Raw genomic sequence first — 12,395 nt, forward strand, 5'->3', positions numbered from 1 at the left:
GATGAATGGATAAACAAACTGGTGTAGACACACGATGGAATATTATGGAGCTGTAAGAAGAAATGAAGTCGTAAAGCATATGACAACATGGATGAACCTGGGGGACATTATGTTCAATGGAATAAGCCAGTCACAAAAGGAAAAATACTGTATGATTGTGCTCCTATAAATTAAATATATTGTGCAATATCTCATGGAGTTAACTTGAATATGGGTCACCAGAAAATAGAATGAGGTAAGAGAATGAAAGCTGAGGATTAACCTGTGCAGAACTGGTAAAAAGGTTGTTTGTTAATGTTTGGAAATGAATAGAGAAGGTGAAAGCACAACATAGTGTTTATAACTAGCAGTAGGACAGTGGTTGAAAGGGAAAGTCTAAGGTCATGTATATTACTAGAAAGACAGCTATACAGACTATATAGCATAGTAAAACCTCATGTGAAATATGAATGTGGGGAAAATTGCATATAAGACTGTTTTCTTTGAAAATGAACACATGTATGTTTATTTTACAAGATGTTAGTATCAGGCAAAAAGAAACAAAAACATTATGCTAAGTAAAAGAAACCAGATACAAAGTACTACATATTGCATGATTCCATTGATATAAAATATAAATATATATCCATTTATAAAGATGGAGTTAGATTAGTGTTTATGTAAGACTGGGGAAGGAAAGAGGGATTTAGAGGTGACTGCTGAGGAGTGTGGAGTTTTATTTTTTGAGTAATGAAATTGTTCTAAAATTTTTTGTAGTGATGAATGTACAACATTGTGATTATACTAAAAGCCACAGAGTGTACACTTTAGATAGATTTTATGGCATATGAATATATCTCAACAAAACTGGTAAAAAAAGAAAACACGAGTATGGAAACAAGCCTTTCTTTGAAACTTAATATTTTACCATTCTCTCAACATCCTTATCAAATTTTTTTGTTAATTTGAGAAGTTGTAGGTTTACATAAAAATCACACAGAGAAATACTGAATTTCCAGATACTCTCCATATTAACATTTTACATATGTGTGGTACCTGTGATGCAACTGAGAAAAAACTATTTTAACTGTTACTATGCGCATAGATTAATTATGGTCACTACTTAACCATACTGCTTCATTGAAACCTCTTTCCTCCTTTTGAAATCAGAACAAAATGTCTATTTTCACAGATATACCACAGTAACAACTTTATCAATCAGCCCTGCAATAAGGTCAACACTGACTTAAAACCTTTGATTCTTATGCTTCTTATCTAGAGTGTTTATTGCAGCAGAGTTTCCCTGAGACACGAGCAGTTTGGTTTGTCCAGTTGAGATTCTTGCTCCTACTCCCTGGGTAATAAGAGGCCAAACAGCATTTGGAATAAGATCTAACCTGTAACTTTGAAATATCATCAAACATACATCTAGCAATCCCAAAGACTATTTTCGGCCTCATTCCACTTGGATATATTAGCTCATTTATTAAAAACAGTGATTCTGAACTGTAATGTACACACAAATCACCTGGGGATCTTGCTAAAATTCAGATTCTCATTTAATGTGTCTATAGTGGGGCATTGATTCTGCATTTCAAACAAGCTTTGACTACTGATGCTGCTGGTTTCAGGACTTCACTTTGAGAAGCCAAAATCTAGGAAGCAGGTAGAAAATGTAGCTGGCACTTCTTCCTTTGGCATATTCAGCCAGTGGACTTTCGGCCCTTTTGAGGTCAGAGTCATCACTGATAAATTCAGATTAGCTCACCTAAAAAACATCCGGAAAGCAACTGTCCTGCTCCTAATGGACAATTCATTTAGTGGCAAAAATTTAGGCCAAATAAAATTTAAAATGAAAGTAGGGGTGAAGTATAAAAAGGGTGGAGAGGAACATGGAGAAGGCTTGTACAAGTGAGAGCTGATATTATTTTGAAAAAGAAGAGACCACCTCTAGAAAGGAAGAGGACTTAAGGGACGAGGATTTGGCTTAGCGGATAGAGCGTCCACGTACCATAGGGGAGGTCCAGGGTTCAAACCTAGGGCCTCCTGACCTGTGTGGTGAGCTGGCCCATGTGGTGAGCTGGCCCATGTGCAGTGCTGATGTGTGCAAGGAGTGCCGTGCCACTCAAGGGTGTCCCCAGCACAGGACTGTACCCTGTAAGGAGAGCTGCCCTGTGCAATAAAGCATAGCCTGTCTAGGAGTGGCGCCGCACACAAGAGAGGTGATGCAGCAAGATGACGTAACAAAAAGAGACACAGATTCCCCGTGCCGCTGACAAGAAAAAAAGGGAAGACAGAAGAACACATAGTGAATGGACACAGAGAACAGACAATTGGGGTGAGGGGGAGAAGGGGAGAGAAATAAATTTTTAAAAATAATTTTAAAAAACACCACACACACAAAAAACAATGGAATGAAGGCTTGTACAAGTGAGAGCTAATGTTATTTTGAAAAAGAAGAGACCACCTCTAGAAAGGAAGAGGACGTATACTGACAAAAGAAAAAAGCCATGATCTGAAGGCAGATAATGAGATTCTGAAGGTTAAAAAAAAGAAAGTAAATCAAAATAAAACAAAACAAGCAGAGAAAAACCATTATTCTGACTCACCTTATAAGGGCGAGCAAATTGTCAAGAAGTTTCAGAATCTGCTCTGTGCAGGGGTTACGGAAGATTGGATTCCCACTGGGTGTATAACCCACTACAAATCCCCCAGCTTTGGCTTCTTCTAGGTCGCTGGGCCAAGAAGTTCGTTTCACAATGCCCAGAATGCTATAAACGCAAAAGCTCATCTATGCAAAAATGCAAGGTAAACATAAGGGAAAGAAAAGACAAAACTGCTATTAGTTATATGCAAGGGTATGGCAAAAATGATATACAGAGGCCGGAGAGAAACCTTCCTAGCCCCCACGAGAGCCTTTTTAAGGTCAAGTCTGAGGAGGTCCTTTGGCTACCAGCCTCAGGACCAGTGGTAGGGTGTGGATTTCTCTAAAGCCTCTCATTCCTGAGGGAGGTGGCTTGGACATGCTTCAAAACAGTGTGTTTAGACTGCCGTCATTTCACCTTCTGAGTTGACCCTGCACCCTTCCTGCTTGGGCCTTGACTGCTCTTGCCCTAATCATCCCCTTCATGGTACTGTCAACAAACCTACCATTTGCCAGGTTAACTGATGTGCCTTTTACCATAATGGAACCAGGGACAATGCTTATTTTAATAGCAAAGCACTGAAAAACCTCAGGTTTGCAAGCTAGGATATCACTTCCAACTTTACATGCCAGAGTGCAGTGGCAGGTGGGCCTCACCCTGCTAAGCTCTGACCTACTTCATCATTACACCTTCGATCTTCAGAGCTACTTAGAGATCCTAAAAGCCAAAAAAATGGCTTCATAGGAAAGACCATCCACTCTGCTATGGGAACTAACTCAAGAATTCAAGACTAAAGAAGAAAAGAAAGGAGACGCTTATGGAAGTGGAGACCCCCAGGCTCTCACCACCAGCATAGGAAAATGTAAATCTACTAGAAACTTGACGAACACCACCACCCAACCCATGGCCAATGCAACTTCGCAGTCCTAAGAGAGCGTACTCACTCGTGCACGGTTTAGGCCACAGGGATCCTCCAAGCCTGGGTCATAACTTTTCCGATCTGCGCCCACATAGGCAATGAAAGCATCAACATCTGACAGTGCTCTGAAAATTGGAGCGGGAGAAAAGTTAACCATGATTTTAAGCAAGGACATAGTTTCTCCATAATAGCTAAAAACCTATGACTATTTGGCTCCAAAGAGCATCTGTGATAGTGAGGGGAGTTCAATCATTGTTAAATTATCATTTGAAGGTTTAAACTTCCCTTTCCACTCCCAAATGTTATTAGCAACACTTTAAGAGTCAAAAAGGTTATAAGTTTGAGAATGCAAAAAAGAAAACAATTTATCTACTACGTGGGCACAAATCAGTGTCTCTTACTTTGTATGGCCCCTGCTGGTTGTCTCGTTTCTTCAAATATGCTGGTGTTCCAATGCAGACACTACACTACATTTCTACTCATTTCCTCTCCCTCCCTAAGCCACTGTCCAACAAGGTGATATTTTCAAAAGTTAGAATATAAAAGATTGTTTTTTAGATAACTTAGGCTACCACTGATAGTGCCATTACACCTCAATAGCCTTGGAACAGAATGGGTACTGGAGAGCAGGGAGGGTTTAGAGGCAAAGGATCTCCCCTACCTGTGCATGTCTTCAGAAAGCCAGATGCTGGCCACTGGCACCATCAGCTCCTCTAGGAACACCTTCTGCCGCTCGTAGTTCTTGAATTGGTTGCTAATGAGGACCAGCGCTTCCATGAGGGCACACTTCTCCATCTGTGTCAGGAGTAGCTCATTGGAGAGAAGTTGCTTCACATGGTTATAAAGCATGTCAAAATTGGGCTGTAGATCACAAAGAAAAGAGCCAGAGGTAGTGAAGGTCTGATTTTCAGAGAGAGCTGGATCCCTTAAGGAAGATGGAACCAAGTCATTTCCAGGAAGGATAGGTCTACAAGGCTGCCACTTAGGAATTTCATTATATCCTTTTGCCTGACTAAGCAAGCAACTGATGCAGAAGGTAGAATATCTGGGTAACTGCACTTCCAATAATACAATTGTGAAAACAATTTTTCATTTTTCTACATCAACTTTTTAAAAAAAGATTAATTTTTTAAATTTATTCCTCTCCCTGCCCCCTTTACCCCCCCAGTTGTCTGCTCTCTGTGTCCATTTGCTGTGTGTTCTTCTGTGACTGCTTCTATCCTTATCAGCGGCACCCAGAATCTGTGTTTCTTTTTGTTGCGTCATCTTGTGTCAGCTCTCCGTGTGTGCGGCGCTATTCCTGGGCAGGCTGCATTTTCTTTCGCACTGGGCGGCTCTCCTTACGGGGTGCACTCCTTGTGCATGGGGCTCCCCTACACGGGGGACACCCCTGTGTGGCAGGGCACTAGTTGTGCGCATCAGCACAGTACATGGGCCAGCTCCACACGGGTCAAGGAGGCCTCCCATGTGTAGGCGGAAGCCCTATCCATTGGGCCAAGTCTGCTTCTCTCTACATCAACTTTTACAGGTATCTTCAGAGTCAAAGAGCAGTTTATAATATATATGAGACAAATGACTGCTCTGCATGCAGTGGACATTTCTCATTAATTTGTAATCTGAAGTAATGCTAAATTTTCTTATAAAAACCCTAAAAACAGGTTGGGGTTATATCTGGCTTCTCTGAGGATTAGACCACATCATTTGAAAGAGATTAAAAAAACATGTATTACAGTAAAGTGTTGTTTATTTATAGGGAAAAACTTGGTCATACACATGGAACAGAACTATTCTTTTCTGGGTGGCTTGGGTAGAACAGATTTATGGTTTTAACTGCACCATAAAGTAGAGGAGAAAGAAGACACCAGCTCAAAGATGCTTATTCTAAGCAAAGCTATAGTTTCTGGTTTTTCCTTATGTGAGGTGTAATTAGGGCTGGATTTACATAGATAGGCAACCAAACTCCCGACAGGCCTCAGCGCTACTTAGCCAGGGCCCAGGGGCTTACCAGCACGAGCTGGGGGTAGTCCCGACACATCTTGATGATGGAGGAACAGGCGTGCCTCCTCACATTCCTTACCGCCCGGGTTCTGGGGACCTGAAAAGAGATGTGCAACAAACTGACAGCCACTTTTAATATTTTTATTACTACAGAATCCCGTAAACATCTCCTTCAGAGGCAACTTCACACTGAATTTTTCACAACTGTAGGAGCATAAGGGAGAGACACTTATAGTCACCATGAGCCCACAGGTTTACTGTTTGCCCAGCAGTATCTCTAGGACAAAAAACCATATCATATTCTTATACAGAAATTAAATCTCCAGAGCTGTGGCCTAGTTTCATTAAATCCCTCTTAAGACTATAGTTCTCCAGTGAGGAAGGGAGGAAATCAGAAAAAGAGGGATGAGTGCTGACTGGTAATACTCCGCTTCCTGCTTTATAACACCTACATGAAAGCAGCAATGTTCCAGCATTGTGTGAAAAGAGGCTACCATTCCTGATCATCTGTTGCCTTTACTAACCCACCCTTCCACTTACACAAAAATACAGGCTAAGTATTAGGAATTCATACTTTTGTTTTCAACAAGTTAGAACCTGTTGGCTGAATTCATGGTCTTACCTTATTTTCTTCAAGAGTTTCAAAAGTGACGGATGAAAATAGCTATAGAGAGGAAAAAAGGTAACTCATGAATACCAAAGGCATCTTGTATATTTAAATAATAGTTATCACAAAATTCCCAACTATATCCCCAAAGTGTATTTTTTCTGTAACACTACATTAACAAAAGGGCTTTCAATTGGTAGTACAAAGCTTTAGATGTTCATTTTGCCAGATATGTTTACAAAAGGTTTGAGATTCATAAATTTGCCATCAGAACATTTTTAAAAAGAAAAAGGTCAGAGTCCCAGATAGTCCATGTCAACACCCAAACACTCAGCCACAGCAACACTGCTCTCTATCAAAAGTTGTGTGATCTAGCCTTCTGATTCCATTTCATAACTTCCCACTTACTCCTTAACCAACGCAATGTGGCTTCTGCCTTGGCCACTGAGATGGAATGACATTCTGGCGAATGTCTAATTGAGAAATCCACTGGTTATTTTCCCATCCTTGAGAATTTCTGTTGCAACAAATGAGTACATCTTTTTGAAGTTCTACTGGCTTTTGTAACGCAACATTTTCTCCATTTCTCTTTTTTCCCTTTTGGGGGCTTCTCACCTTTTGCCCTCCTCCCTCAATGATGGCAATCCCCAGGGTTCCCTGTTTGACCCACACATGCTAACTACATACTTATCCTTTCTTGGGGCTTCTCCTCTACTCTTGGCACTTCTATGCTGATGCCTTGATTTTATCTCACCCCTCTCCAATGTCTAGACTCTTTCATCCTCAAACAGCCAATTTATTGTGAGATGTCACCACCTATATATTCCAAATGTAATTCATACACAGTATTCCAAAACCAAATTCACCCCCTTCTCTTCCTCCTGTCTCCCTCCTGATCTGGTTTTCCTACTCAGGTGGGGACTCCGCCACCCATCCAGTCACCCAAACTGGAAACCTGAAAGCTGTCCATACTGTTTCTTCCTTTCACAAATCCCCTCCCAATCTGATAGCACACTATGATATTCTCTAATACCTGGATTTATTTTTCTTCATCGCTACTTGACATTATTTATCAATTGTTTTTTTTTAAAGATTTATTTATTTATTTATCTCCCTCCCCCCCCCCCAGTTGTCTGTTCTCTGTGTCTATTTGCTGCGTCTTCTTTGTCCGCTTCTGTTGTCAGCGGCACCAGAATCTGTGTTTCTTTTTGTTACATCATCTTGTGTCAGCTCTCCGTGTGTGGGTGGAGCCATTCCTGGGCAGGCTGAACTTTCTTTTGCGCTGGGCGGCTCTCCTTATAGGGCGCACTCTTTGTGTGTAGGACTCCCCTACACGGGGGACACCCCTGTATGGCATGGCACTCCTTGCGCGCATCAGCACTGCGTGTGGGCCTGCTCCACATGGGTCAAGGAGGCCCGGGGTTTGAACTGCGGACCTCCCATGTGGTAGACGGACGACCTAACCACTGGGCCAAGTCCGCTGCCTATTTATCTATTGTTTACTGCCTCTGTTCCTAGAATATTAGTGCCATGAGAGCAAGGAGTCAACTAACTGCTATAACTTTAATACTTAGATTCTAGAGTCTAACATACAGAAAATGCTCAATATACACCTACTGCATGAACAAATAGCTTTAATCACCAAACCCTTACATATTTGCTTTCTGTCCAGTCCTATGGCTGGAAAAGCCCATTCAGTAATGCAGCTCCTATCACCCTCTACCTGGATAGATTCAATCGTTCAATCCTCCTGCCTCCAGTGTTGCTGTCCTCAAGGCATGCTACACACAGCTTGTAGAATGCTACACATAAATGTACATCTGACTAGGCTGCTTTCCTGCTTACAAACCTTTAGGAGCACCCTATTAACTATTAGGATCATATTAAAACCCCTTCAGCACACTGTATTTGGTGCCTGATAATCTTGGGGCTACTCACCTTGCCAACCTCATCTCTCCTCATTCTTGGCTTTATACCTTTCTCTCCAACTTTTTATTACAAAAATTAAAAAATATAAAGATAAGTTGAAAGAATAGTATAAAGAACACCTATATGCTTTCCATTTTGATTTAAAAATTGTCACTATTTTATTCTATTTTTAAAATCTCTACATGCACAGACACACACAGCCTCTCTTCTCTCTCCCACACACATATTTTGCCTAAATCATTTGAGAGTAAGTTGCAAACAAATGAACATTTTCCTCAAATATTTTGGCATATCTAAATATCTCAGGGTGACTCTGCTAGAACAGTACTGTCAAAATTGGTAGCTAAAATTGGTAGCCACTAGCCACATGTAGATACTGAACACTTCAAATGTAGCTAAAATTAACATTTTGCTTAATGTTAATTTACATTTAAAAGCTGATTATCAATTTCACTATTGGAAAGCTTTTTAAATAACTATGTGTTTGGAACAATGAGGCATGTGAACCTACTTTTTAAACTGTAAATTCAATAAGACACAGTAAAGTGTCTTATTGAAGATGTGCTGTAAGCATAAAATACACACCAGATTTCAAAGACTTAATATGAAAAAAAAGAGTATTTCATTAATAATGTTTTTATATTGACTGCATGTAGAAATGACAATATTTGAAAAGACATATATGGCTTACATGTATTTCCTTTGGATAATGTAGGATTAGTAGGATCTTCTAGTAATCACAATACCATTATCATAAGAGCATTTATTATCTAGTCTATATACAAATTACCTCATTTTCCAAAGAAATTTTTAAAAATCTTTTTTTCAAACCAGGATTCAGTTCGGGTTTACAAAGTTAAGTTTGATTGTTACATCTCTTCAATCTCTCTCAATCTAGTACAGCCCCCTTTTTTCCCCCATGACACACACTTTTTGAGAGGTCCAGGCTGATTGTCTTGAAAGAATGCCCCATTTTCTGGATTTGTCTGATTGTTTACTTGTAGTTTCATTTTTTTGTTCCACTGTCTTTCTAGTATTACCAAACTGCTTCGGGCACGTCTATATACCATGCTTTTCTCTCTTCTGTCCCTTTTCTTCATGCTGTCCCCACTTAGAGCAGATGGCCATGAGTTCTCCGGGCTAACTCTTTCCACTGAAGACTTGGCTCAGACATGGTTTCCTTTAGGAATTCTCTTCTATTTCCCAATGCACAAGTCTATTGATTGCAATGCTATGTAGGTACAACATCTGTTCTTGTGCCTTTCTTCCCAATCAGACAGAGTACTCCTACATGATAAGGCTTTCCCCCTAGCATGGTGCTTGACCCTTAGTAATAAATATTTGATAAATGAATAAATGAATGTGTTAATTAGCTTGCCTCATCTACTTTCAATGACAGTTCTATCAAAAAATAGGTTAAAAATGCCCAAATAAAGTTTACAAAGGAGATGGCATTTACCTTAGAGAAGACCTGGGATAGGGATTCTGGTCTGTAGGAGACGAATGGAAAGAGTGCTGAGACATTAGTGAGGATGCAGGACAGGATGAGGGGATCCTTAGTATCAAAGTTCAAGACCATCTGCAAAAGCTCCATTCCATCATTAACAGGAATTTCCTGGAATACAGACATGAAAAGGAGGTTGGCATGGCTGCCACCACTCAGAGATAACCACTTTTACTAATTTTTGTTTAGACACTAGTTTATACACAATATGGTTGCCATATATAACGTGTGTAGTTTGATATTAACCCTCAAAATTTTAAGCATTATCCCGTATTATTAAAATTTTTCAGAATTCATACCGTCACATACCATATTAGGTATGTTGCATTCCCTATGACTAGAAATTTAGACTATTTCCAGTTTTTCACTTTTGTAAATAATGCTAATATACATCTTTGAAGAAAAAGCTGTCCACATTTTCAATTATTTCAATTGTGTAAGAGTCAATAGACTCTTTCGCATGGCTAAAATTAATGGGTTAAAAGGTATGGAAGCATTAAGTATTTTCCCTAACACCTTTGCTTATTTAGAAAGTAAAAAAAAGTTTATTTAAATTTGCATTTCTTCAATTACTAATGAAGTTGAAATTTTTCACATTCTTAGCTACTTTAGTTTCTCTCTGAATTACCCCATCATATCCTTTATTTCTCCATTGTGCTCTAGCGTTTTTCTAACCAATTTCTGAGAACATCTTACTGTGACATATTTTGGACATATAGAAAGGTACAAAGATAACAACCTCCCACACACCCACCTTAAGAAATAAGCTATTGAAATAGTTGAAGCTCTCTGTGTATGCCCTTTTTACTCAGTGGTCACAACTATCCTCAATTTGGTATTCATAATTCTACAAATTTCATTTCTTCATGCTTTTGCCACATATATACATATTCCAAACTACACAGAATTATATGTTTATTCCTGCAGCATGCTCTTTTTGAGTCAACATGAGAATCATCCTTGTTCATAACAGAGCCCTAGTTGATTCATTTTCAATGTTCTCTATATAGACTATAAAATATTTATCAACTCTTCTGTTGGTGGTCCTTGTTATTCTTAGCTTAGCACGCAAGGCTTCTGTAAATATTCTTGTCTTTGTACATATGTAGTTTCTTTAGAGTCTACAGCTAAGAGTGGAATTGTTGGGTCGAATGGTTATGTATCTTCAACTAGATATTGCTGTATTATTCTTCAAACCAATTGTACATGACAGGCAATGTTTACCAGATATAAGCTTTTATATTGAGGCTATCAATTCCATCCATATTCAGTGCAAATATCATTCCAAGCTTGCATTTTAAAGTTTATCTTTTGACATAAGTTTGAAATTTTATGTAGTCAAAGCTATTCATTTTTTTGGTCATACTTTCATTGTTTTTCAACCTAGGGATATTTTCCCAACAGTTAATTTTTCCTAATGCCATTTACTGAATATTTGGGATGCTTATAAATGTTACTGTTTGTTTCTGGGTTATTTTGCTCCAATGAGCTATGTCTAGTGCCAGCAGCTCACTGTTTTAAAATACTATAGCTTTATATCTTGGGAGGTAAGTCAATTCTCATCTTCTTCAAAATGAGGTACTTTTTCCTCAAAGCTATTCTTAAGTTACTCTACTGCAAAACTGCTAAGCTCTCCCCAGTGTTCTGATATTTACTCTGGAAATACAAGCTCAGCTACTACCACTAACCTTTTTAGCTAAATGCTTTCATGACAGGATAAATAAACCTGATAAAAGCTGAGCTGCTCTGATTGACACTGGAGTGAGGGTGGGATCGAGGACAAAAACTGAGAAGTTTGCAAACCACTGGACTAGGTTTTGATTGCTGCAAGTGGGAATGCAATAGGTTGAACTTGTCACTTGCACACGCCTAGGGAAATATAATGTGCTTTAACTTCATGAATGAACAGGCGAATAATTTCAGCATGTATTCACCAAACACTCATCTTCCTAATCAAGGATGCTTCATTCTGACCCATTTCAGTTCAGAGGGAAAAAAAAAGTCAGAGCTAGTTTACTTGACGTCATTATTAACAAAGGCAAATATATTCAACATTCTCCTGAGAGGGAAAAATTAGTTCTACTTCTTTTTCTCCCCATTACTTGTTCTGATGTCTACCAAATTTCTAAAGTAATTTGTCACCTTATACTTTGTCCCCATCCTACATCTCTCTCCTATACACATTCCAAACTTTGTGTGTACGTTTTGACAATCTAATATCAAGGAGATATCATCACATTTAGAGATTTATTCTAAAACCTAGCCTATCACCATGTACCCTCCTCTCTTATACTGCCAGTTGTTTCATACATCTTAAAAGTATTTGACAAATTCTGACCATTTCATTATCCTTCCTGACTTCAAACAGAATCATACTTAAATGTCTGGATCCATTCCAGCTGTATAACTTAAAGATTGCCAGGAAAGGGAGAAGTAGGGCCATTTCTTTTGACTAGAGAAGGGGCTTTCTAATTTGTCAAACTTACTCTATTAGCTAAGTTCCACCTAAACCTGTAAAAAGGCTAACAGTAAATAACACAGGATCCAAGTAGGTCCTCCCTCCCCCTATATTTTAGAACAAACTCAGAATGTCATCATTGCAAACTGAAGTGATCAATGTAAAAGCAGAAGTAATTACCGTCATACCTACTTTGTTAATAGGTTACTCATGAGAGAAAGCCCTAAACCTCCTTATCTTCAGGGACTTGGGAGAGGGACCCTATTCAATCAACATTAATATTCTGGTCTGTCTGCCATGAATTAAAAAGGATGCTTAAGGGCAAGTATTTATCAAGATGATCTAATTCAAGATTT

At 39.1% G+C, this 12,395-nt stretch overlaps 1 protein-coding gene across 2 annotated transcripts in view; it reads right to left on the bottom strand.

The window, feature by feature from the left end:
* XPO5 (exportin 5) overlaps nucleotides 1-12,395 on the bottom strand; it is a 51,774-nt gene that overhangs the window by 21,834 nt on the left and 17,545 nt on the right. For both annotated transcript variants that reach the window (XM_058306783.2, XM_071218470.1), the window contains exons 15-20: nucleotides 9,537-9,692; nucleotides 6,164-6,205; nucleotides 5,549-5,638; nucleotides 4,205-4,404; nucleotides 3,569-3,668; nucleotides 2,589-2,770 (exon numbers count right to left, since the gene is read on the bottom strand). In XM_058306783.2, coding sequence (XP_058162766.1) covers nucleotides 2,589-2,770; nucleotides 3,569-3,668; nucleotides 4,205-4,404; nucleotides 5,549-5,638; nucleotides 6,164-6,205; nucleotides 9,537-9,692 — 770 coding nt within the window. The remainder of the gene's footprint in view (nucleotides 1-2,588; nucleotides 2,771-3,568; nucleotides 3,669-4,204; nucleotides 4,405-5,548; nucleotides 5,639-6,163; nucleotides 6,206-9,536; nucleotides 9,693-12,395) is intronic.

This window comes from Dasypus novemcinctus, chromosome 11, assembly GCF_030445035.2.
Source record: "Dasypus novemcinctus isolate mDasNov1 chromosome 11, mDasNov1.1.hap2, whole genome shotgun sequence".
Lineage (NCBI taxonomy): Eukaryota > Metazoa > Chordata > Mammalia > Cingulata > Dasypodidae > Dasypus > Dasypus novemcinctus.